Here is a 27,814-nt window from a genome sequence, read left to right as displayed (position 1 = left end):
ATTCTCACGTGTGATGCTGTGTACTAGATGTGTTACATGCACTCCCTTGTTTCAGGTGCTAATAAAGCTAAACCAATGACATTGTAGAGTGCAGTATTCTCACGTGTGATGCTGTGTACTAGATATGTTACATGCACTCCCTTGTTTCAGGTGCTAATAAAGCTAAACCAATGACATTGTAGAGTGCAGTATTCTCACGTGTGATGCTGTGTACTAGATGTGTTACATGCACTCCCTTGTTTCAGGTGCTAATAAAGCTAAACCAATGACATTGTAGAGTGCAGTATTCTCACGTGTGATGCTGTGTACTAGATGTGTTACATGCACTCCCTTGTTTCAGGTGCTGATAAAGCTAAACCAATGACATTGTAGAGTGCAGTATTCTCACGTGTGATGCTGTGTACTAGATATGTTACATGCACTCCCTTGTTTCAGGTGCTAATAAAGCTAAACCAATGACATTGTAGAGTGCAGTATTCTCACGTGTGATGCTGTGTACTAGATATGTTACATGCACTCCCTTGTTTCAGGTGCTAATAAAGCTAAACCAATGACATTGTAGAGTGCAGTATTCTCACGTGTGATGCTGTGTACTAGATGTGTTACATGCACTCCCTTGTTTCAGGTGCCGATAAAGCTAAACCCAATGACAGATGTATAGGTGCAGTTCTTCCAGCGTGTGATGCTGTGTACTAGATTTGTGTACATGCACTTACCCTTGTTTCAGGTGCTGATAAAGCTAAACCAATGACATTTAGGGTAAAGTGCAGTATTCTCACGTGTGATGCTGTGTAACTGAGATAGTGTTACATTAGCACTCCCCTTGTTTCAGTGTGCTAATAAAGCTAAACCAGATGAAATTGTAGTAGTGCAGGTATTCTGCACGATTGTGAATGCTTGTGTACTGAGATAGGTTACATGCCTCCCTTGTTTCAGGTGCTAATAAAGGGCTAAACCAATGACATTGTAGCGTGCAGTATTCTCACGTGTGATTGCTGTGTACTAGATTGTGTTACATGCACTCCCTTGTCTCAGGTGCTGAATAAAGCTAAACAAAGACAATGTAAGAGTGCAGTATTCTCACGAGAGTATTGGCTGTGTACTTAGATGTGTTACATGCACTCCCTTGTTTCAAGGTGCTAATATAGAGCTAAAACCAGATGACATTGTAGAGTGCAGTATTCTCACGTGTGATGCTGTGTACTAGATGTGTTACATGCACTCCCTTGTTTCAGGTGCTAATAAAGCTAAACCAATGACATTGTAGAGTGCAGTATTCTCACGTGTGATGCTGTGTACTAGATATGTTACATGCACTCCCTTGTTTCAGGTGCTAATAAAGCTAAACCAATGACATTGTAGAGTGCAGTATTCTCACGTGTGATGCTGTGTACTAGATATGTTACATGCACTCCCTTGTTTCAGGTGCTAATAAAGCTAAACCAATGACATTGTAGAGTGCAGTATTCTCACGTGTGATGCTGTGTACTAGATATGTTACATGCACTCCCTTGTTTCAGGTGCTAATAAAGCTAAACCAATGACATTGTAGAGTGCAGTATTCTCACGTGTGATGCTGTGTACTAGATATGTTACATGCACTCCCTTGTTTCAGGTGCCGATAAAGCTAAACCAATGACATTGTAGAGTGCAGTATTCTCACGTGTGATGCTGTGTACTAGATGTGTTACATGCACTCCCTTGTTTCAGGTGCTAATAAAGCTAAACCAATGACATTGTAGAGTGCAGTATTCTCACGTGTGATGCTGTGTACTAGATATGTTACATGCACTCCCTTGTTTCAGGTGCTAATAAAGCTAAACCAATGACATTGTAGAGTGCAGTATTCTCACGTGTGATGCTGTGTACTAGATGTGTTACATGCACTCCCTTGTTTCAGGTGCTAATAAAGCTAAACCAATGACATTGTAGAGTGCAGTATTCTCACGTGTGATGCTGTGTACTAGATATGTTACATGCACTCCCTTGTTTCAGGTGCTAATAAAGCTAAACCAATGACATTGTAGAGTGCAGTATTCTCGCGTGTGATGCTGTGTACTAGATGTGTTACATGCACTCCCTTGTTTCAGGTGCTAATAAAGCTAAACCAATGACATTGTAGAGTGCAGTATTCTCACGTGTGATGCTGTGTACTAGATGTGTTACATGCACTCCCTTGTTTCAGGTGCTAATAAAGCTAAACCAATGAACATTGTAGAGTGCAGTATTCTCACGTGTGATGCTGTGTACTAGATGTGTTACATGCACTCCCTTGTTTCAGGTGCTAATAAAGCTAACCAATGACATTGTAGAGTGCAGTATTCTCACGTGTGATGCTGTGTACTAGATTGTTACATGCACTCCCTTGTTTCAGGTGCTAATAAAGCTAAACCAATGACATTGTAGAGTGCAGTATTCTCACGTGTGATGCTGTGTACTAGATGTGTTACATGCACTCCCTTGTTTCAGGTGCTAATAAAGCTAAACCAATGACATTGTAAGTGCAGTATTCTCACGGTGTGTAGGCTGTGTACTAGATGTGTTACATGCTCTCCCTTGTTTCAGGTGCTATAAAGCTAAACCAATGACATTGTAAGTGTGCAGTATTCTCACGTGTGATGCTGTGATACTAGATGTGTTACATGCACTCCCTTGTGTTTCAGGTGCTGAATAAAGCGAAAACCAAATGACTGTGTAGAGTGCAGTATTTCTCACGTGGATGCTGTGTACTAAGATTGTTACAGGCACTCCCTTTGTGTCAGTGCGAAGAAAGCGAAACCAATGACATTGTAGAGTGCAGTATTCTTCAACGTGTGATTGCTGTGGTACTAGCATATGTTACATGCACTCCCTTGTTTGCAGGTGCTATTAAAGCTAAACCTAATGACAGTGTAGAGTGCAGTATTCTCACGTGTGATGCTGGGTACTAGAGTATGTTACATGCACTCCTTGTTTCAGGTGCTAAGTAAAGCTAAACCATGACATTGTAGAGTTGCAGTATTCTCACGTGTGATGCTGTGTACTAGATGTTGTTACATGCACTCCCTTGGTTTCAGGTGCTAATAAAGCGAAACCAATGACATTGTAGAGTGCAGTATTCTCACTTGTGATGCTGTGTACTAGATGTGTTACATGCACTCCTTGTTTCAGGTGCTAATAAAGCTAGAACCAATGACATTGTAGAGTGCAGTATTCTCACGTGTGGATGCTGTGTAGCTAGATTGTGTTAGCATGCACTCCCTTGTTTTCAGGTGGGGGCTAAAAAGCTAAACCAATGACATTGTAGAGTGGCAGTATTCGTCACGTGTGATGCTGTGTACTATATGTGTTACATGCACTCCCTTGTTTCAGGTGCTAATCAAAGCTAAACCAATGACATTGTAGAGTGCAGTATTCTCACGTGTGATCTGTGTACTAGATATGTTACATGCACTCCCTTGTTTCAGGTGCTAATAAAGCTAAACCAATGACATTGTAGAGTGCAGTATTCTCACGTGTGATGCTGTGTACTAGATTGTGTTACATGCACTCCCTTGTTTCAGGTGCTAATAAAGCTAAGACCATAGGACATTGTAGAGTGCAGTATTCTCACGTGTGATGCTTGTACTAGATATGTTACATGCACTCCCTTGTTTCAGGTGCTAATAAAGCTAAACCAATGACATTGTAGAGTGCAGTATTGCTCACGTGTGATGCTGTGTACTAGATATGTTACATGCACTCCCTTGTTTCAGGTGCTAATAAAGCTAAACCAATGACATTGGTAGAGTGCAGTATTCTCACGTGTGATGCTGTGTACTAGATATGTTACATGCACTCCCTTGTTTCAGGTGCTAATAAAGCTAAACCAATGACATTGTAGAGTGCAGTATTCTCACGTGTGATGCTGTGTACTAGATATGTTACATGCACTCCCTTGTTTCAGGTGCTAATAAAGCTAAACCAATGACATTGTAGAGTGCAGTATTCTTCGCGTGTGATGCTGTGTACTAGATGTGTTACATGCACTCCCTTGTTTCAGGTGCTAATAAAGCTAAACCAATGACATTGTAGAGTGCAGTATTCTCACGTGTGATGCTGTGTACTAGATATGTTACATGCACTCCCTTGTTTCAGGTGCTGATAAAGCTAAACCAATGACATTGTAGAGTGCAGTATTCTCACGTGTGATGCTGGTGTACTAGATTTGTTACATGCACTCCCTTGTTTCAGGTGCTAATAAAGCTAAACCAATGACATTGTAGAGTGCAGTATTCTCACGTGTGATGCTGTGTACTAGATGTGTTACATGCACTCCCTTGTTTCAGGTGCTAATAAAGCTAAACCAATGACATTGTAGAGTGCAGTATTCTCACGTGTGATGCTGTGTACTAGATATGTTACATGCACTCCCTTGTTTCAGGTGCTAATAAAGCTAAACCAATGACATTGTAGAGTGCAGTATTCTCACGTGTGATGCTGTGTACTAGATGTGTTACATGCACTCCCTTGTTTCAGGTGCTAATAAAGCTAAACCAATGACATTGTAGAGTGCAGTATTCTCACGTGTGATGCTGTGTACTAGATATGTTACATGCACTCCCTTGTTTCAGGTGCTAATAAAGCTAAACCAATGACATTGTAGAGTGCAGTATTCTCACGTGTGATGCTGTGTACTAGATGTGTTACATGCACTCCCTTGTTTCAGGTGCTAATAAAGCTAAACCAATGACATTGTAGAGTGCAGTAATTCTCACGTGTGATTGCTGTGTACTAGATGTGTTACATGCACTCCCTGTTCAGGTGCTAATAAAGCTAAACCAATGACATTGTAGAGTGCAGTATTCTCACGTGTGATGCTGTGTACTAGATGTGTTACATGCACTCCCTTGTTTCAGGTGCTAATAAAGCTAAACCAATGACATTGTAGAGTGCAGTATTCTCACGTGTGATGCTGTGTACTAGATAGTGTTACATGCACTCCCTTGTTTCAGGTGCTAATAAAGCTAAACGCAATGACATTGTAGAGTGCAGTTTCTCACGTGTGATGCTGTGTACTAGATATGTTACATGCACTCCCTTGTTTCAGGTGCTAATAAAGCTAAACCAATGACATTGTAGAGTGCAGTATTCTCACGTGGTGATGCTGTGTACTAGATGTGTTACATGCACTCCCTTGTTTCAGGTGCTAATAAAGCTAAACCAATGACATTGTAGAGTGCAGTATTCTCACCGTGTGATGCTGTGTACTAGATTATGTTCCATGCCCTACCTTGTTTCAGGTGCTATCAAGCATTAACAACCACATGACATTGTAGAGTGCCGTATTCTCACGTGTGATGCTGATGTACTAGATGTGTTACATGCACTCCCTTGTTTCAGGAGCTTAATAAAGCTAAACCCAATGACACTAGTAGAGTGCACGTATTCTCACGTGTGATGCTCGTCTGTACCTAGATTTGTTACATGCACTCCCATGTTTTCAGCGTGCCTAATAAACGACTAAACCAATGACCTCTGTCGAGATGCAAGTATTCCTCACGTGTGAAGACTAGTGTACCTCGATTATGTTCCCTGCACATCCTTGTTTCAGGTGCTAATAAAGCTAACCTATGACATTTGTCGAGAGCAGTCTTATCACGCGTTGTGATGCGTGTGTACTAGATGTGTTACATGCACTCCCTTGTTTCAGGTGCTAATAAAGCATAAACCAATGACATTGTAGAGTGCAGTAATTCTCACGTGTGATGCTGTGTACTAGATGTGTTACATGCACTCCCTTGTTTCAGGTGCTAATAAAGCTAAACCAATGACATTGTAGAGTGCAGTATTCTCACGTGTGATGCTGTGTACTAGATGTGTTACATGCACTCCCTTGTTTCAGGTGCTAATAAAGCTAAACCAATGACATTGTAGAGTGCAGTATTCTCACGTGTGATGCTGTGTACTAGATGTGTTACATGCACTCCCTTGTTTCAGGTGCTAATAAAGCTAAACCAATGACATTGTAGAGTGCAGTATTCTCACGTGTGATGCTGTGTACTAGATATGTTACATGCACTCCCTTGTTTCAGGTGCTAATAAAGCTAAACCAATGACATTGTAGAGTGCAGTATTCTCACGTGTGATGCTGTGTACTAGATATGTTACATGCACTCCCTTGTTTCAGGTGCTAATAAAGCTAAACCAATGACATTGTAGAGTGCAGTATTCTCACGTGTGATGCTGTGTACTAGATATGTTACATGCACTCCCTTGTTTCAGGTGCTAATAAAGCTAAACCAATGACATTGTAGAGTGCAGTATTCTCACGTGTGATGCTGTGTACTAGATCGGTTACATGCACTCCCCTTGTTTCAGGTGCTAATAAAGCTAAACCAATGACATTGTAGAGTGCAGTATTCTCACGTGTGATGCTGTGTACTAGATATGTTACATGCACTCCCTTGTTTCAGGTGGCTTATAAAGCTAAACCAATGACATTGTAGAGTGCAGTATTCTCACGTGTGATGCTGTTGTACTAGATATGTTACATGCACTCCCTTGTTTCAGGTGCTAATAAAGCTAAACCAATGACATTGTAGAGTGCGGTATTCTCACGTGTGATGCTGTGTACTAGATAGTGTTACATGCACTCCCTTGTTTCAGGTGCTAATAAAGCTAAACCAATGACATTGTAGAGTGCAGTATTCTCACGTGTGATGCTGTGTACTAGATGTGTTACATGCACTTCCCTTGTTTCAGGTGCTAATAAAGCTAAACCAATGACATTGTAGAGTGCAGTATTCTCACGTGTGATGCTGTGTACTAGATGTGTTACATGCACTCCCTTGTTTCAGGTGCTAATAAAGCTAAACCAATGACATTGTAGAGTGCAGTATTCTCACGTGTGATGCTGTGTACTAGATGTGTTACATGCACTCCCTTGTTTCAGGTGCTATAAAGCTAAACCAATGACATTGTAGAGTGCAGTATTCTCACGTGTGATGCTGTGTACTAGATATGTTACATGCACTCCCTTGTTTCAGGTGCTGATAAAGCTAAACCAATGACATTGTAGAGTGCAGTATTCTCACGTGTGATGCTGTGTACTAGATATGTTACATGCACTCCCTTGTTTCAGGTGCTAATAAAGCTAAACCAATGACATTGTAGAGTGCAGTATTCTCACGTGTGATGCTGTGTACTAGATTTGTTACATGCACTCCCTTGTTTCAGGTGCTAATAAAGCTAAACCAATGACATTGTAGAGTGCAGTATTCTCACGTGTGATGCTGTGTACTAGATATGTTACATGCACTCCCTTGTTTCAGGTGCTAATAAAGCTAAACCAATGACATTGTAGAGTGCAGTATTCTCACGTGTGATGCTGTGTACTAGATTTGTTACATGCACTCCCTTGTTTCAGGTGCGATTTAAAGCTAAAACCAATGGACATTGTAGAGTGCAGTATTCTCACGTGGGTGATGCTGTGTACTAGATATGTTACATGCACTCCCTTGTTTCAGGTGCCTAATAAAGCTAAACCAATGACATTGTAGAGTGCAGTATTCTCACGGTGTGATCGCTGTGTACTAGATGTGTTACATGCACTCCCTTGTTTCAGGTGCTAATAAAGCTAAACCAATGACATTGTAGAGTGCAGTATTCTCACGTGTGATGCTGTGTACTAGATGTGTTACATGCTCTCCCTTGTTTCAGGTGCTAATAAAAGCTAAACCAATGACATTGTAGAGTGCAGTATTCTCACGTGTGATGCTGTGTACTAGATGTGTTACATGCACTCCCTTGTTTCAGGTGCTAATAAAGCTAAACCAATGACATTGTAGAGTGCAGTATTCTCACGTGTGATGCTGTGTACTAGATATGTTTCATGCACTCCCTTGTTTCAGGTGCTAATAAAGCTAAACCAATGACATTGTAGAGTGCAGTATTCTCACGGTGTGATGCTGTGTACTAGATATGTTACATGCACTCCCTTGTTTCAGGTGCTAATAAAGCTAAACCAATGACATTGTAGAGTGCAGTATTCTCACGTGTGATGCTGTTGTACTAGATGAGTTACATGCACTCCCTTGTTTCAGGTGCTAATAAAGCTAAACCAATGACATTGTAGAGTGCAGTATTCTCACGTGTGATGCTGTGTACTAGATGTTTTACATGCACTCCCTTGTTTCAGGTGCCTATAAAGCTAAACCAATGACATTGTAGAGTGCAGTATTCTCACGTGTGATGCTGTGTACTAGATGTGTTACATGCACTCCCTTGTTTCAGGTGCTAATAAAGATAAAACCAATGACATTGTAGAGTGCAGTATTCTCACGTGTGATGCTGTGTACTAGATATGTTTACATGCACTCCCTTGTTTCAGGTGCTAATAAAGCTAAACCAATGACATTGTAGAGTGCAGTATTCTCACGTGTGATGCTGTGTACTAGATGTGTTACATGCACTCCCTTGTTTCAGGTGCTAATAAAGCTAAACCAAACACATTGTAGAGTGCAGTAATTCTCACGTGTGATGCTGTGTACTAGATATGTTACATGCACTCCCTTGTTTCAGGTGCTAATAAAGCTAAACCAGATGACATTGTAGAGTGCAGTATTCTCACGTGTGATGCTGTGTACTAGATAGTGTTACATGCACTCCCTTGTTTCAGGTGCTAATAAAGCTAAACCAATGACATTGTAGAGTGCAGTATTCTCATGTGTGATGCTGTGTACTAGATATGTTACATGCACTCCCTTGTTTCAGGTGCTAATAAAGCTAAACCAATGACATTGTAGAGTGCAGTATTCTCACGTGTGATGCTGTGTACTAGATAGTGTTACATGCACTCCCTTGTTTCAGGTGCTAATAAAGCTAAAACCAATGACATTGTAGAGTGCAGTATTCTCACGTGTGATGCTGTGTACTAGATGTGTTACATGCACTCCCTTGTTTCAGGTGCTAATAAAGCTAAACCAATGACATTGTAGAGTGCAGTATTCTCACGTGTGATGCTGTGTACTAGATATGTTACATGCACTCCCTTGTTTCAGGTGCTAATAAAGCTAAACCAATGACATTGTAGAGTGCAGTATTCTCACGTGTGATGCTGTGTACTAGATGTGTTACATGCACTCCCTTGTTTCAGGTGCTAATAAAGCTAAACCAATGACATTGTAGAGTGCAGTATTCTCACGTGTGATGCTGTGTACTAGATATGTTACATGCACTCCCTTGTTTCAGGTGCTAATAAAGCTAAACCAATGACATTGTAGAGTGCAGTATTCTCACGTGTGATGCTGTGTACTAGATATGTTACATGCACTCCCTTGTTTCAGGTGCTAATAAAGCTAAACCAATGACATTGTAGAGTGCAGTATTCTCGCGTGTGATGCTGTGTACTAGATATGTTACATGCACTCCCTTGTTTCAGGTGCTAATAAAGCTAAACCAATGACATTGTAGAGTGCAGTATTCTCGCGTGTGATGCTGTGTACTAGATATGTTACATGCACTCCCTTGTTTCAGGTGCTGATAAAGCTAAACCAATGACATTGTAGAGTGCAGTATTCTCACGTGTGATGCTGTGTACTAGATATGTTACATGCACTCCCTTGTTTCAGGTGCTAATAAAGCTAAACCAATGACATTGTAGAGTGCAGTATTCTCACGTGTGATGCTGTGTACTAGATATGTTACATGCACTCCCTTGTTTCAGGTGCTAATAAAGCTAAACCAATGACATTGTAGAGTGCAGTATTCTCACGTGTGATGCTGTGTACTAGATATGTTACATGCACTCCCTTGTTTCAGGTGCTAATAAAGCTAAACCAATGACATTGTAGAGTGCAGTATTCTCACGTGTGATGCTGTGTACTAGATGTGTTACATGCACTCCCTTGTTTCAGGTGCTAATAAAGCTAAACCAATGACATTGTAGAGTGCAGTATTCTCACGTGTGATGCTGTGTACTAGATGTGTTACATGCACTCCCTTGTTTCAGGTGCTAATAAAGCTAAACCAATGACATTGTAGAGTGCAGTATTCTCGCGTGTGATGCTGTGTACTAGATATGTTACATGCACTCCCTTGTTTCAGGTGCTAATAAAGCTAAACCAATGACATTGTAGAGTGCAGTATTCTCTCGTGTGATGCTGTGTACTAGATGTGTTACATGCACTCCCTTGTTTCAGGTGCTAATAAAGCTAAACCAATGACATTGTAGAGTGCAGTATTCTCACGTGTGATGCTGTGTACTAGATATGTTACATGCACTCCCTTGTTTCAGGTGCTAATAAAGCTAAACCAATGACATTGTAGAGTGCAGTATTCTCACGTGTGATGCTGTGTACTAGATGTGTTACATGCACTCCCTTGTTTCAGGTGCTAATAAAGCTAAACCAATGACATTGTAGAGTGCAGTATTCTCACGTGTGATGCTGTGTACTAGATGTGTTACATGCACTCCCTTGTTTCAGGTGCTGATAAAGCTAAACCAATGACATTGTAGAGTGCAGTATTCTCACGTGTGATGCTGTGTACTAGATGTGTTACATGCACTCCCTTGTTTCAGGTGCTAATAAAGCTAAACCAATGACATTGTAGAGTGCAGTATTCTCACGTGTGATGCTGTGTACTAGATATGTTACATGCACTCCCCTTGTTTCAGGTGCTAATAAAGCTAAACCAATGACATTGTAGAGTGCAGTATTCTCACGTGTGATGCTGTGTACTAGATGTGTTACATGCACTCCCTTGTTTCAGGTGCTAATAAAGCTAAACCAATGACATTGTAGAGTGCAGTATTCTCACGTGTGATGCTGTGTACTAGATATGTTACATGCACTCCCTTGTTTCAGGTGCTAATAAAGCTAAACCAATGACATTGTAGAGTGCAGTATTCTCGCGTGTGATGCTGTGTACTAGATATGTTACATGCACTCCCTTGTTTCAGGTGCTAATAAAGCTAAACCAATGACATTGTAGAGTGCAGTATTCTCACGTGTGATGCTGTGTACTAGATATGTTACATGCACTCCCTTGTTTCAGGTGCTAATAAAGCTAAACCAATGACATTGTAGAGTGCAGTATTCTCACGTGTGATGCTGTGTACTAGATATGTTACATGCACTCCCTTGTTTCAGGTGCTAATAAAGCTAAACCAATGACATTGTAGAGTGCAGTATTCTCACGTGTGATGCTGTGTACTAGATATGTTACATGCACTCCCTTGTTTCAGGTGCTAATAAAGCTAAACCAATGACATTGTAGAGTGCAGTATTCTCACGTGTGATGCTGTGTACTAGATATGTTACATGCACTCCCTTGTTTCAGGTGCTAATAAAGCTAAACCAATGACATTGTAGAGTGCAGTATTCTCACGTGTGATGCTGTGTACTAGATGTGTTACATGCACTCCCTTGTTTCAGGTGCTAATAAAGCTAAACCAATGACATTGTAGAGTGCAGTATTCTCACGTGTGATGCTGTGTACTAGATATGTTACATGCACTCCCTTGTTTCAGGTGCTAATAAAGCTAAACCAATGACATTGTAGAGTGCAGTATTCTCACGTGTGATGCTGTGTACTAGATATGTTACATGCACTCCCTTGTTTCAGGTGCTAATAAAGCTAAACCAATGACATTGTAGAGTGCAGTATTCTCACGTGTGATGCTGTGTACTAGATGTGTTACATGCACTCCCTTGTTTCAGGTGCTAATAAAGCTAAACCAATGACATTGTAGAGTGCAGTATTCTCACGTGTGATGCTGTGTACTAGATATGTTACATGCACTCCCTTGTTTCAGGTGCTAATAAAGCTAAACCAATGACATTGTAGAGTGCAGTATTCTCACGTGTGATGCTGTGTACTAGATATGTTACATGCACTCCCTTGTTTCAGGTGCTAATAAAGCTAAACCGATGACATTGTAGAGTGCAGTATTCTCACGTGTGATGCTGTGTACTAGATATGTTACATGCACTCCCTTGTTTCAGGTGCTAATAAAGCTAAACCAATGACATTGTAGAGTGCAGTATTCTCACGTGTGATGCTGTGTACTAGATGTGTTACATGCACTCCCTTGTTTCAGGTGCTAATAAAGCTAAACCAATGACATTGTAGAGTGCAGTATTCTCACGTGTGATGCTGTGTACTAGATATGTTACATGCACTCCCTTGTTTCAGGTGCTAATAAAGCTAAACCAATGACATTGTAGAGTGCAGTATTCTCACGTGTGATGCTGTGTACTAGATATGTTACATGCACTCCCTTGTTTCAGGTGCTAATAAAGCTAAACCAATGACATTGTAGAGTGCAGTATTCTCACGTGTGATGCTGTGTACTAGATATGTTACATGCACTCCCTTGTTTCAGGTGCTAATAAAGCTAAACCAATGACATTGTAGAGTGCAGTATTCTCGCGTGTGATGCTGTGTACTAGATGTGTTACATGCACTCCCTTGTTTCAGGTGCTAATAAAGCTAAACCAATGACATTGTAGAGTGCAGTATTCTCACGTGTGATGCTGTGTACTAGATATGTTACATGCACTCCCTTGTTTCAGGTGCTAATAAAGCTAAACCAATGACATTGTAGAGTGCAGTATTCTCACGTGTGATGCTGTGTACTAGATGTGTTACATGCACTCCCTTGTTTCAGGTGCTAATAAAGCTAAACCAATGACATTGTAGAGTGCAGTATTCTCACGTGTGATGCTGTGTACTAGATGTGTTACATGCACTCCCTTGTTTCAGGTGCTAATAAAGCTAAACCAATGACATTGTAGAGTGCAGTATTCTCACGTGTGATGCTGTGTACTAGATATGTTACATGCACTCCCTTGTTTCAGGTGCTAATAAAGCTAAACCAATGACATTGTAGAGTGCAGTATTCTCACGTGTGATGCTGTGTACTAGATATGTTACATGCACTCCCTTGTTTCAGGTGCTAATAAAGCTAAACCAATGACATTGTAGAGTGCAGTATTCTCACGTGTGATGCTGTGTACTAGATATGTTACATGCACTCCCTTGTTTCAGGTGCTGATAAAGCTAAACCAATGACATTGTAGAGTGCAGTATTCTCACGTGTGATGCTGTGTACTAGATGTGTTACATGCACTCCCTTGTTTCAGGTGCTAATAAAGCTAAACCAATGACATTGTAGAGTGCAGTATTCTCACGTGTGATGCTGTGTACTAGATATGTTACATGCACTCCCTTGTTTCAGGTGCTAATAAAGCTAAACCGATGACATTGTAGAGTGCAGTATTCTCACGTGTGATGCTGTGTACTAGATATGTTACATGCACTCCCTTGTTTCAGGTGCTAATAAAGCTAAACCAATGACATTGTAGAGTGCAGTATTCTCACGTGTGATGCTGTGTACTAGATGTGTTACATGCACTCCCTTGTTTCAGGTGCTAATAAAGCTAAACCAATGACATTGTAGAGTGCAGTATTCTCACGTGTGATGCTGTGTACTAGATGTGTTACATGCACTCCCTTGTTTCAGGTGCTGATAAAGCTAAACCAATGACATTGTAGAGTGCAGTATTCTCACGTGTGATGCTGTGTACTAGATGTGTTACATGCACTCCCTTGTTTCAGGTGCTAATAAAGCTAAACCAATGACATTGTAGAGTGCAGTATTCTCACGTGTGATGCTGTGTACTAGATATGTTACATGCACTCCCTTGTTTCAGGTGCTAATAAAGCTAAACCAATGACATTGTAGAGTGCAGTATTCTCGCGTGTGATGCTGTGTACTAGATGTGTTACATGCACTCCCTTGTTTCAGGTGCTAATAAAGCTAAACCAATGACATTGTAGAGTGCAGTATTCTCACGTGTGATGCTGTGTACTAGATATGTTACATGCACTCCCTTGTTTCAGGTGCTAATAAAGCTAAACCAATGACATTGTAGAGTGCAGTATTCTCACGTGTGATGCTGTGTACTAGATATGTTACATGCACTCCCTTGTTTCAGGTGCTAATAAAGCTAAACCAATGACATTGTAGAGTGCAGTATTCTCACGTGTGATGCTGTGTACTAGATATGTTACATGCACTCCCTTGTTTCAGGTGCTAATAAAGCTAAACCAATGACATTGTAGAGTGCAGTATTCTCACGTGTGATGCTGTGTACTAGATGTGTTACATGCACTCCCTTGTTTCAGGTGCTAATAAAGCTAAACCAATGACATTGTAGAGTGCAGTATTCTCACGTGTGATGCTGTGTACTAGATGTGTTACATGCACTCCCTTGTTTCAGGTGCTAATAAAGCTAAACCAATGACATTGTAGAGTGCAGTATTCTCACGTGTGATGCTGTGTACTAGATATGTTACATGCACTCCCTTGTTTCAGGTGCTGATAAAGCTAAACCAATGACATTGTAGAGTGCAGTATTCTCACGTGTGATGCTGTGTACTAGATATGTTACATGCACTCCCTTGTTTCAGGTGCTAATAAAGCTAAACCAATGACATTGTAGAGTGCAGTATTCTCACGTGTGATGCTGTGTACTAGATGTGTTACATGCACTCCCTTGTTTCAGGTGCTAATAAAGCTAAACCAATGACATTGTAGAGTGCAGTATTCTCACGTGTGATGCTGTGTACTAGATGTGTTACATGCACTCCCTTGTTTCAGGTGCTAATAAAGCTAAAACAATGACATTGTAGAGTGCAGTATTCTCACGTGTGATGCTGTGTACTAGATATGTTACATGCACTCCCTTGTTTCAGGTGCTAATAAAGCTAAACCAATGACATTGTAGAGTGCAGTATTCTCACGTGTGATGCTGTGTACTAGATGTGTTACATGCACTCCCTTGTTTCAGGTGCTAATAAAGCTAAACCAATGACATTGTAGAGTGCAGTATTCTCACGTGTGATGCTGTGTACTAGATGTGTTACATGCACTCCCTTGTTTCAGGTGCTAATAAAGCTAAACCAATGACATTGTAGAGTGCAGTATTCTCGCGTGTGATGCTGTGTACTAGATGTGTTACATGCACTCCCTTGTTTCAGGTGCTAATAAAGCTAAACCAATGACATTGTAGAGTGCAGTATTCTCACGTGTGATGCTGTGTACTAGATGTGTTACATGCACTCCCTTGTTTCAGGTGCTGATAAAGCTAAACCAATGACATTGTAGAGTGCAGTATTCTCACGTGTGATGCTGTGTACTAGATATGTTACATGCACTCCCTTGTTTCAGGTGCTAATAAAGCTAAACCAATGACATTGTAGAGTGCAGTATTCTCACGTGTGATGCTGTGTACTAGATATGTTACATGCACTCCCTTGTTTCAGGTGCTAATAAAGCTAAACCAATGACATTGTAGAGTGCAGTATTCTCACGTGTGATGCTGTGTACTAGATGTGTTACATGCACTCCCTTGTTTCAGGTGCTAATAAAGCTAAACCAATGACATTGTAGAGTGCAGTATTCTCACGTGTGATGCTGTGTACTAGATGTGTTACATGCACTCCCTTGTTTCAGGTGCTAATAAAGCTAAACCGATGACATTGTAGAGTGCAGTATTCTCACGTGTGATGCTGTGTACTAGATATGTTACATGCACTCCCTTGTTTCAGGTGCTAATAAAGCTAAACCAATGACATTGTAGAGTGCAGTATTCTCACGTGTGATGCTGTGTACTAGATATGTTACATGCACTCCCTTGTTTCAGGTGCTAATAAAGCTAAACCAATGACATTGTAGAGTGCAGTATTCTCACGTGTGATGCTGTGTACTAGATATGTTACATGCACTCCCTTGTTTCAGGTGCTAATAAAGCTAAACCAATGACATTGTAGAGTGCAGTATTCTCACGTGTGATGCTGTGTACTAGATATGTTACATGCACTCCCTTGTTTCAGGTGCTAATAAAGCTAAACCAATGACATTGTAGAGTGCAGTATTCTCACGTGTGATGCTGTGTACTAGATATGTTACATGCACTCCCTTGTTTCAGGTGCTAATAAAGCTAAACCAATGACATTATAGAGTGCAGTATTCTCACGTGTGATGCTGTGTACTAGATATGTTACATGCACTCCCTTGTTTCAGGTGCTAATAAAGCTAAACCAATGACATTGTAGAGTGCAGTATTCTCACGTGTGATGCTGTGTACTAGATGTGTTACATGCACTCCCTTGTTTCAGGTGCTAATAAAGCTAAACCAATGACATTGTAGAGTGCAGTATTCTCACGTGTGATGCTGTGTACTAGATATGTTACATGCACTCCCTTGTTTCAGGTGCTAATAAAGCTAAACCAATGACATTGTAGAGTGCAGTATTCTCACGTGTGATGCTGTGTACTAGATGTGTTACATGCACTCCCTTGTTTCAGGTGCTGATAAAGCTAAACCAATGACATTGTAGAGTGCAGTATTCTCACGTGTGATGCTGTGTACTAGATATGTTACATGCACTCCCTTGTTTCAGGTGCTGATAAAGCTAAACCAATGACATTGTAGAGTGCAGTATTCTCACGTGTGATGCTGTGTACTAGATGTGTTACATGCACTCCCTTGTTTCAGGTGCTAATAAAGCTAAACCAATGACATTGTAGAGTGCAGTATTCTCACGTGTGATGCTGTGTACTAGATATGTTACATGCACTCCCTTGTTTCAGGTGCTAATAAAGCTAAACCAATGACATTGTAGAGTGCAGTATTCTCACGTGTGATGCTGTGTACTAGATGTGTTACATGCACTCCCTTGTTTCAGGTGCTGATAAAGCTAAACCAATGACATTGTAGAGTGCAGTATTCTCACGTGTGATGCTGTGTACTAGATATGTTACATGCACTCCCTTGTTTCAGGTGCTGATAAAGCTAAACCAATGACATTGTAGAGTGCAGTATTCTCACGTGTGATGCTGTGTACTAGATGTGTTACATGCACTCCCTTGTTTCAGGTGCTAATAAAGCTAAACCAATGACATTGTAGAGTGCAGTATTCTCACGTGTGATGCTGTGTACTAGATATGTTACATGCACTCCCTTGTTTCAGGTGCTAATAAAGCTAAACCGATGACATTGTAGAGTGCAGTATTCTCACGTGTGATGCTGTGTACTAGATGTGTTACATGCACTCCCTTGTTTCAGGTGCTAATAAAGCCAAAGCCGATGACATTCCAGGCGACCGTAATGAGTGAGCAAACGCGGCAGCTAGTTACGGAGACTCTTCAGCAGGCTTCGCGGGTGGTGGAGACGACTAGCGCCACTATTCAGGAAGTGAAGGAAGATACTGAGAGCAGCTCTTCCTCTACAGAGTCATCTCAGAGCTCTCAAGGTAAACCCAGAACAGTTCATGAACCACATGGAATCTACAGCCTTTATAAATCTAATCCCAGCATGTAAGTTGCCCTTTCTGGGTTCTTAGTTTGTAGGATTGAAAGGAATTTGGCAAATCATTTTTAGGAACATATAAAGTAAAATGCCCACCCCTTAATGTGTTTCCAATGATCCATTTTACCTGCCGGAGTGTGTATATATATATTGTTACAAATGGTTCCATAACCTTTATTCTGTCATTTAAAATGGCTGCTGTTGCCTTTTATCCATCACTTTTACTGAAAATTTAAATACCGCAGTAATGGCTATAACATTTTTTTTAAACAAGAAGCAGCAGCAGAAATCATCCGTCCAGTGGGATGGGTGGATGGGAGTTTTCAGCTCATTTGAAAGGATGCTCCTGCAGCTTCTTTGAATACAATGAATTCTTAATCTAGTCTAAATACTATGTCCCTTTCAACTCTCAAATTTCTTAACCATTTTTCATTAAACAAAGTCAGGGCTCGACAAACTGAGGAGCTAGGGAGCGACTAGCTCCTAGAATTTTACCTCTGGCTCCTAACTTTTAAGGGTTATTCTCCATGTGTCTAAATACAAATACCACTGTCTGGCTGCTAAATTTTGAACGTATTTGTTGACCCCTAAATTAAAACTTTTTAAATGGATATTGGAACTAACTGGAAATGTGTTTTAGGCAAGTTAATTAGCTGATAAGTATCTAATTATTATTTAAGATGCAACAAACGAAGCAATGCCTTAAATACCCCTTTTATGGGTTTTACATGGTATGAAATGAATAATAAGTTGTGTTCTCATCTCTTTACTCAGATTCGCAACCTGTGGTTCATGTAATTGCTTCTAGAGCTCAGGATTGGTCGGAACATGAAATAGCCATGGAGACCACTCCTACAATTATATACCAAGATTTGTCAGGTGAATCCCAGTCTGCTACATCCACCATCAAGGCTCTCATGGAGCTCCAGCAGACTGCCGGTGAGTACATGCAGGGTGCAACCCAGGAATCAGCAAGCCACACGGTGCGTCTCTGTGCTTTCTATAACTATTGGTGTTTTGGCTGTTTTTACCTTCTATTAACTTTACAATAATGTGTTTTTTTTCTAATAGTTCTGGAGACCCAGAAATATATAATCTGACGGCAAATAAAAAGTTAATTTAGCTATCCTGCATATTTCATAGCATGGTTTAGCATTGCAGCCTCCTTGTCATATTTATATGTATGTAGTTACTCTCTAATGCTTTTAAAGGGCAGTTTGTGTTCCCCTTTAAAGGTACTTCGTTCTCAAAATTTCTCTTTCATATGAAAGACAAGAAATGAAACGTGCTAGCACAAAAACGCGTTAAAGTGATGGTAAATACTTTTTTTGAAGCTCCATTCTTCTGTAATGCAAAAACTAATGTATTTTTTATTTTTCAAAAAGTTTTAGTTTTAGAAATCTCCGGCAGTTTTTTATCTGTTCTCTCTGCACCCTTCCCATTCCTTTCTGTAGTATAGTGATGCATAGAGCGGTCACAAAGGCCCTATACCTGGGATACATTGTATGCACCTGACAGACTGCACATGCCGTTAACATGGAATGCAGCCATTAAAATGCAGAGTTGGTTCTGTGGCTTCCCTAAATCTCAGGAGCTGCACTTATTATTTCTGATAGGCAATACAGCTTGTCTTTACGTTGGCTGTGCTAGCTGCTGCACAATATAGAAAACGTAGAAAGCAGTTTGGCAGGGGGCAGACAGCAGAAGAAAGTAAAGGTATTAATATTAGGGAAAAAAAAGATAAAAAATACTTGCGCTGCACATTAAAAAAAAAAATAATTTCTTCCATACCTAGGAGTCCAATATTCATTGAACAATTCCAAGGGCTGTATTTGTAGACTGACAATTCACTAAGACTAATAAGAAAATAGGTTATTATTCAACACAGGATATAATAAAATATATAATATGAAACTTTTTCTATTAATGGAATAAAGAAGATATTTTTAAAGTTCCTTTCTCTGAAACAAGCCTCTTGCGCTTTTGCCGCTCCCTTACTGTTTCTGGGATTCTGTCGTCACATTATATGTTTCATGATATAAAGGGGACATTAAATATCTCTTGCTTTTGTGTAAGAAGTAAATTGCTGTTCTGGTTTCTCATTGTCTAGAGAGGTCAAAAACCAAATTCTTTAACCCACACTTTTTTTTTAACTGCTGCAAATTGCCTAAGCAAGCAAATTGATTTTGCAACATTTTTTGAAGACAAACTAGGGTACATAATTTGCATTTTGATCTCTTTAGGGAGTGTAGGACAAACACAAATTTTACACTAATTCAAGAGGTGTTTCATTGTCCCTTAATGGCAATACTTGGTGACTGGCACCTTGTAATTATCCGCTTATCCTCCAGTGAAAGAGAAAGTGGAATCTAAGCCCCGGCAGCCGACCATTGACCTGAGTCAGATGGCTGTTCCTATTCAGATGGCCCCTGATAAACGCCCTCCTGAAAGCACTTCCATTGCTGTGGTGGAGTCCAAGCTGGTTGCAGAATACATTACTACAGGTAGGGAGTCCAGCAGTGGAGCTTAGCTGCTACGGTTCAGAACTGCTGCTGGCTCTTAAATTCTCCATGAATTGTAGTAGCGTAGCTATTAGATACTCTAAGCCAGCATTTCTTTCTTCCGGTCCTCAGGACCCCTAACACACCAGGTTTTCATGATATCTGAACTAGAGCATGGGTAAAATAAATGGCTGATCAATAACCATGGTAATAAACCCATTCTCAACCGTCAGCTGATTATTTCACCTGTGCTTCAGTTCAGATATCCGAAAAATCTGGTCTAAGGACTGGAATTGAGAAACACTGATCTAGGTTGGTTAACAGCTGTAAGTTGAATGGGGAAGCTCCCTCAAGAGAAATACAAAATCATAATCAGGGTTTGTAAAAAATAATTAGTTTGCCAGTAGGAAAAAAAATGGCTTCCCAGGGAGAGAGAACATTTTGTTCACTTTTTGTTAAAGATTGCAACATGATGCATTAATAGTGCAGGGGTATCCAAGAATGTCTGTGATCTACAAAATGCTTTTAAAATAGTTATTCTCACACTTCTGAAGGAATTGAGGGCGGACTTGATAGACCGTTTTCAGTTGAAATAGAGTTAAAGGGATATTCCACTCAAAATTGAACTGTACATGGATGAATTACATCTTTGAATAGAAAAATATTTGTAATATACATTTAGCAAGCACTGGTTTAGTGTTAAAGGGACACTGAACTCAAATTTTTTCTTTCTTGATTCAGATAGAGCATGTAATTTTAGGCAACTTTCTAATTTACTCCTATTATCAATGTTTCTTCGTTCTCTTGCTATCTTTATATAAAAAAGAAGGCATCTGAGCTTTTTTCTTGGTTTAGAACTCTGGACAGCACTTTTTATTGGTGGATGAATTATCCACCAATCAGCAAGGACAACCTAGGTTGTTCACCAAAAATGGTCCGGCATCTAAACTTACATTCTTGCATTTCAAATAAAGATTCCAAGAGAATGAAGAAAATGTGATAATAAGAGTCAATTAGAACGTTGCTTAAAATGTCATGCTCTATCTGAATCACAAAAGAAAAAAATTAGGTTCAGTGTCCCTTTAACATTTTTCTCTGCATGTGAAGTATAGCTAGATATTCTCAGTGCACCAGCGTTTTAAATACTGTCACTGCTCAGAGCGCCAGTGGGGTTTGTATCATGTCCGCAATTAAGAAATTGAGTCATTACTAGGGGGTACAAGCACCTTAGGTTCTTTGAGCAGGTGCTGTGTTTAAAATACTGGTGCACTGTGCATACTTAAATACACTTTTGAAGCTAGCATTTTTGCTGATCCATGTATATTGTAAAAAACTTCTATTCAAAACGGAAATGCGTCCATTTGGATTTCAATTCTGGCTGGAATGTCCCTTTAATGATGATTTAAAAAAAATTGTGACATTTTGCTGTGTTCATCAGTTAAGTTTGTTAAAGTTCACGCAGTTAACATTGTTGTATCTTCCTTCATTCCTATGGTCACCTGATTGGAGAATAGATGAGTGCTCCTCTATTATTAAGTGCAGCTTTAGTCCTTGCAGCTACTGACTATCTGTAAGCTGTGCAAGAAATAATCCTTTCTATTCTGTAAGTAAATGAGGGATAAATGTTCTAGTGAAGAAGATGGGTTGTGCACTGTATTTAAGTAGTACAATGTTTATATTCATGGACTTATCCTATTTCTGGATATATTGCATGCTTTTTGTTATTAGTATTGTAATTTATTTATACTGCGGCACTGTTCTATTGGGTGTGTGATTATGGTAAGCTTTGTAATAATGGGGTAGGGTGCCAAGACTGATGTACAGCATCTACATGCAGGTAGGTGGGCTTGGGGCTTTAAACATGCTGTCTGTTGAGATAAAAACATTAATATATTTAAAGGGACATTAAACACAAATTGTAAGCTGCATTATAATGTACCTTCATATTGCAATGAATAATGCAGCTTTATTTTGTCAAATGAGGATATTGTTTAAGGTTTTTTTTCAACTTATTTCCCTGTCCCTCAGAACAAATCTACCCTTTCTAACCAATCGCAAACTATTACACATATATTGCATGAACGTTACACATGTGCCGTTAAGGAGAGAGATTGTGGTAGCCAAGGGGGTTAAGCACGGTTTCAGTTTAGTTAATAATTTGTTAGACAGATATTTAAACAGACAGAATTGTATATATATTATACACACAATAATATTCACGCCTTAATTACCTAGTATGCCCACTGCTATTGTAAAGAATGCTTTCTTTTTCAATATACGGTAAGTCCACGGGTTTCATCCTTACTTGGAATTACGCCTCCTGGTCAACAGGAGGAGGCAAAGAGCACCACAGCAGAGCTGTATAAATAGCTCCTCCCTTCCCTCCCAACTCAGTCATTCTCTTTGCCTGTGTTAGTAAAAGGAAGAGGTAAAGTGAGGTGTTAGTTTAGATTCTTCAATCAAGAGTTTTTTATTTTAAAAAGGGTGCCAGTGAGTACTATTTTATTACAGGGTCTAGCCGTATTCCTTGTCAGCCTCTTGATAGCAGAGCTACAGGTGGCTTTAAAGCATTGGGAACTGGTGGGATCAATTTCTCACTGCGCCTCCCATATTGTGTGCTGCCCTTTTCATGATGGTCTTAGCAATTACTAAGACCCTGTATGTCTCCACAGAATGGCAGGAAGGAAAGAAGACTTCTTGATAACTGTGGGACCGTTCATGCTGTCGCTCAGCACCAAGGTATGTGCAGCTTTTAATTTCTGGGACAGCACTAACTCAGAAGCTGCTGCAGATTTTATTCCTCTGACTCCCTTGGTTTAATTTACACCTCAGGGCTTCTCTATTGTCTACAAGGGAAGATGTGGTGGGGGAAGATCAGGACAAGGAGCACTCAGGACACAATTGGACACTGTACTCTTTATTGTGAGAGCGCAGGTAGACTGTGGGCTGGATGCTGAGGACCCTAGTTGCGGAGCAAGACTCCAGTGCAGGGGTTATTGTTTTGTGTTGTGGTCCGGAGAGTGTTTTATGTGAACATTATGGGGCCAGACCGCATGGTATGTTCGGATGTTTATGCAGTGACATACGGAACGCGGTTTCTTAAGCTGGAAGCTCTAGCATGTTAGTTAACGCCCACGAAGGGCGGAGTTATCTTCCCGCGCTGAGGAAGAGCCGTGCTGCTGTTTTTCTGCTAGTACCTTACAGAGCGAGAGCTGTGCCTTTGCTGACTGCCAAGACCGCATGGTTATATATCAAACCAAGCGATCTTAGGCAGGGTAACTTGGAGACAGAGATCAGAGTAACGAGGGGGCAGGTAGGCGCCTCAGCAGAGCTGTTGAGGAGGCAGAGGCTCTTTAGTTTAACGGCAGGCCTGTAGTTAAAAAAGACTTTGGCTTTTCCTTATATCCGTTCTTATGTCCCATGTTAGATATGCCAGTGTGTGAGTGCTGTTACTTTATTGATCAAATTTAAAAGCACAGTTACACGTTTTATTTCAGAAGCTTTTTTGCTTACTCTCATATTAGGTTGTTTTTGCAATCCACAACCAAATCTGTTTTGCTTGATTTGCTGACATGGAAGATATTATTAATGTTACATGTTCATTACGTTTGAATGCAAATGGAACCTCCTGTTACTTTTTGTCCCTCATGTACTGAGAGGGCATTGCAGTTTAGAGGACAAATGTTTTTTTGATAAAGATTTAATAAAAGCGGATGCTTCTCAGGGTTCTACCGATGAGTTTCAGAGTATGCCGCAACTTTCTCCCCAAGCGCCACAGTCAACGCCTGCTCAGGCGCAGTCCAGTACCTCCGCAGCTTCGACTACGATTACTCTAAAGGACATAGCTGCAGTTATGTCTTCTAAACTTTTAGAAGAGTTATCTGCCTTTCCCATATTGCAAGGCAAACGCAGAAGGAAGGACTCCCTCATGGCCAATACGGCTTCTGATGCTTTAATGGCGATATCAGACGTACCATCACAGGGCTTAGAATTGGAGGCCCTATCTGAAGGAGAGCTTTCTGAATCGGAAAGCGCCCTGCTACCGACGGATTCAGAAGTGGTTTCTTTCTGGTTTAAGCTGGAACACCTCCGCCTGTTATTGAGGGAGGTTTTGGTGACTTTGGACGACTGCCATTCAATTGTAGTTCCTCCAGAAAAATTGAGTAAGTTGGACAGATATCTAGAGGTTCCTTCTTATTAGGATGTTTTTCCAGTTCCCAAGAGAACTTCGGAGATTACTGCTAAGGAATGGGAGAGACCAGGTATTCCATTTTCTCCTCCCGTTTTCAAGAAGATGTATCCTATAGCTGATGCTATCAGGGATTCTTGGCAGACGGTTCCTAAGGTGGAAAGCGTTATTTCCACTTTAGCTAAACAAACTACTATCCCTATTGAGGATAGTTGTGCCTTTAAGGACCCTATGGATAAGAAATTAGAGGGTCTCCTTAAGAAGCTTTATGTTCATCAAGAGTTGCTTTTGCAACCGGTGGCCTGTATTGTCACGGTTACGACTGCGACTGCTTATTGGTTTGATGCCCTGGAAGAATCTCTTAAGACTGAGACTTCTTTGGAAGAGATACAGGATAGAATTAAAGCTCTTAAATTGGCTAATTCTTTTGTGACAGATGCTTCTCTGCAAATTACCAAATTAAGAGCTCAGGGTTTTCCATCTTAGCACGTACAGCCTTGTGGCTGAAATCTTGGTCTGCAGATGTGTTATAAGGAATAGCCAAAAGTTTAGACTTGGATAAGGGGAAGACCCTGTTTGGTCCTGACTTGAAGGAAATTATTTATGACATCACGGGAGGCAAGGGTCACCTCCTCCCTCAGGATAAAAAATCCAAACAGAGAGGTCGACAGAGTAATTTTCGTTCGAATCCCCTCTTCCACTAAGCAGGAAGGGAACTATTCTCATTTCAAGTCCACGTGGAGACCCAACCAGGCTTGAAACATGCACCCAAGTCAGCACGAAGGGTTGGCCCCCGATCCGGGACCGGATCTGGTAGGGGGCAGACTATCCTTCTTCGTCCAGGCTTGGATAAGAGACGTTCAGGATCCCTGGGCAATAGATATAGTGTCTCAGAGATACAAACTGGAGTTCAGAAACACTTCCCCCAGGGGAAGATTTCTTCTTTCTCGATTGTCTGTAGACCAGATAAAGAGAGAGGCGTTCTTACGCTGTGTAAGAGACCTCTCCTCCATGGGGGTAATCTGTCCAGTTCCAATTCAGGGACAGGGATTTTATTCAAATCTGTTTGTAGTTCCCAAAAAAGAGGGAACTTTCAGACCTGTCTTAGATCTCAAGAGTCTAAACAAGTTTCTCAGAGTTCCATCCTTCAAGATGGAGACTATTCGTACCATTCTTCCATTGGTCCAGGAGGGTCAATTTATGACTACCGTGGATCTAAAGGATGCATATATTCATGTCCTCATTCACAAAGATCATCACAAATTCCTGAGATTCGCTTTTCTGGACAAACATTTCCAGTTTGTGGGTCTTCCTTTCGGTCTGGCCACAGCGCCCAGAATTTTCACAAAGGTTCTGGGGTCTCTGTTGGCAGTTCTCAGACCGCGGGGCGTTGCGGTGGCGCCTTATCTAGACGATATTCTGATCCAGGCGTCCTCTTATCAGCTGGCAAAGTCTTATACCGACCTTGTCCTTTCCTTCCTGAGAACTCACGGGTGGAAGGTAAATCTGGGAAAGAGTTTAATTCCACAGAAAAGGGTAGCCTTCTTGGGAACTCTAATCGATTCTCTTTCCATGAAAATCTTTCTGACAGAGGTCAGGAGGGTAAAGCTCATGGCTACATGGTGAGCCCTTCAGTCCAATCCTTGGCCGTCAGTGGCTCAGTGCATGGAAGTAATTGGATTGATGGTGGCCGCAATGGACATCATTCCGTTTGCTCGATTTCATCTCCGCCCTCTGCAACTGAGCATGCTCAGACAGTAGAATGGAGATTATACCGATTTGTCTCCTCAAATAACTCTAGATCAGGAGACAAGGGACTCTCTTCTATGGTGGTTGTCACTGGATCATCTATCCCAGGGGACACGCAGACCCTCATGGGTGATAGTGACAACGGACGCCAGTCTACTAGGATGGGGAGCAGTCTGGAATTCCCTGAGGGCTCAGGGTGTATGGACTCAGGCGGAGTCTCTCCTTCCAATCAACATACTGGAGTTGAGAGCCATATTCAATGCGCTTCAGGCTTGACCTCAGTTGGCTTCGGCCCAATTCATCAGGTTCCAGTCGGACATCATCACAACGGTAGCTTACATCAATCATCAGGGAGGAACAAGGAGTTCCTTAGCGATGACAGAAGTAGCCAAGATAATACAGTGGGCGGAGTCACACTCTTGCCATCTGTCAGCGATCTACATCCCAGGGGTGGAAAACTGGGAAGCAGACTTTCTGAGCAGACAGATGTTTCATCCGAGAGAATGGGAACTCCATCCGGAGCTATTTTACAGCCTGGTTCTCAGATGGGGCAGGCCGGAGTTGGCATTCTGACGAGATGCCATGAGATCCAAGCTTCCGAGATACGGGTCCAGATCCAGGGATCCCCAGGCCGAGCTGATAGATGCCTTGGCAGTGCCCTGGTCTTTCAGCCTAGCTTATGTGTTCCCTCCCTGCGTGGCCTCACAGGACTTGGTATGGCGATCTGGTGGACATGTCATCTCAGCCACCGTGGAAGCTCCCATTGAGGAAAGACCTTCTCATTCAGGGCCCCTTCCATCATCCGAATCTAGTTTCTCTGCAGCTAACTGCTTGGAGATTGAATGCTTAATTTTGTCTAAGCGTGGGTTTTCTGATTCGATCATAGATACCTTGATTCAGGCTCGTAAGCCTGTTACTAGAAAAATTTACCATAAGATATGGCGTAAATATCTTTATTGGTGTGAATCCAAGAGATACTCATGGAGTAGGGTTCGTCTTCCCAGGATTTTGTCTTTTCTCCAAGACAGATTGGAGAAAGGGTTGTCCGCAAGTTCCTTAAAGGGACAGATTTCTGCTTTATCTATTTTGTTACACAAGCGTCTGGCAGATGTTCCAGATGTTTAATCTTTTTGTCAGACTCTGACTAGAATCAGGCCGGTTTTTAGACCAATTGCTCCTCCTTGGAGTTTGAATTTAGTTCTTAAAGTTCTTCAAGGGGTTCCGTTTGAACCTATGCATTCCATTGATATTAAGTTATTATCTTGGAAAGTTTTGTTTTTGGTTGCTATTTTTTCTGCTCGCAGAGTATCTGAGCTTTCAGCGTTACAATGTGATTCTCCTAATCTTATTTTTCATTCAGATAAGGTGGTGTTACATACCAGACCTGGTTTTCTTCCTAAGGTTGTTTCAAATAAAAATATTAATCAGGAAATTGTTGTTCCTTCCTTGTGTCCTAATCCTTCTAAGAAGGAGCATCTGTTGCATAACTTGGACGTGGTACGGGCTTTGAAGTTCTTCTTACAGGCGACTAAGGATTTTCGCCAGTCGTCTTCATTATTTGTTGTTTTTTCTGGGAAACGTAGGAGGTGAGAAAGCTACGGCTACCTCTCTTTCTTTTTGGCTGAAGAGTATCATCCGCTTTGCCTATGAGACTGCTGGGCAGCAGCCTCCTGCTCGAATTACGGCTCATTCCACTAGGGCTGTGGCTTCCTCATGGGCATTCAAAAATGATGCTTCTGTTGAACAGATTTACAAGGCTGCAACTTGGTCTTCTCTTCACACTTTTTCCAAATTTCACAAATTCGATACCTTTGCCTCATCTGAGGCTGTTTTTGGTAGGAAAGTTCTTCAATCAGTGGTGCCTTCCGTTTTGGTTCCCTGTCTTGTCCCTACCCTTTCATCCGTGTACTATAGTTTTGGTATTGTATCCCACAAGTAAGGATGAAATCCGTGGACTCATCGTATCTTGAAAAAGAAAAGGAAATTTATGCTTACTTGATGTATTCATTTTTCGATATGATGAGTCCACGGCCCGT

At 41.1% G+C, this 27,814-nt stretch overlaps 1 protein-coding gene across 2 annotated transcripts in view; it reads left to right on the top strand.

The window, feature by feature from the left end:
* The window catches only part of EMSY (EMSY transcriptional repressor, BRCA2 interacting), a 224,437-nt gene that overhangs the window by 89,477 nt on the left and 107,146 nt on the right, over positions 1 to 27,814 (top strand). The window contains exons 14-16 of one of the 2 annotated variants that reach the window (XM_053708698.1): positions 17,097 to 17,283; positions 18,114 to 18,278; positions 19,691 to 19,843. In XM_053708698.1, the coding sequence (XP_053564673.1) occupies positions 17,097 to 17,283; positions 18,114 to 18,278; positions 19,691 to 19,843 (505 nt within the window). The remainder of the gene's footprint in view (positions 1 to 17,096; positions 17,284 to 18,113; positions 18,279 to 19,690; positions 19,844 to 27,814) is intronic. The other variant, XM_053708699.1, reaches the window with a different exon arrangement.

The sequence above is a fragment of the Bombina bombina genome, chromosome 3, assembly GCF_027579735.1.
Source record: "Bombina bombina isolate aBomBom1 chromosome 3, aBomBom1.pri, whole genome shotgun sequence".
NCBI lineage: Eukaryota > Metazoa > Chordata > Amphibia > Anura > Bombinatoridae > Bombina > Bombina bombina.
Note: the sequence above shows the minus strand (reverse complement) of the source record. Positions and strands in the feature narration are given on the sequence as shown.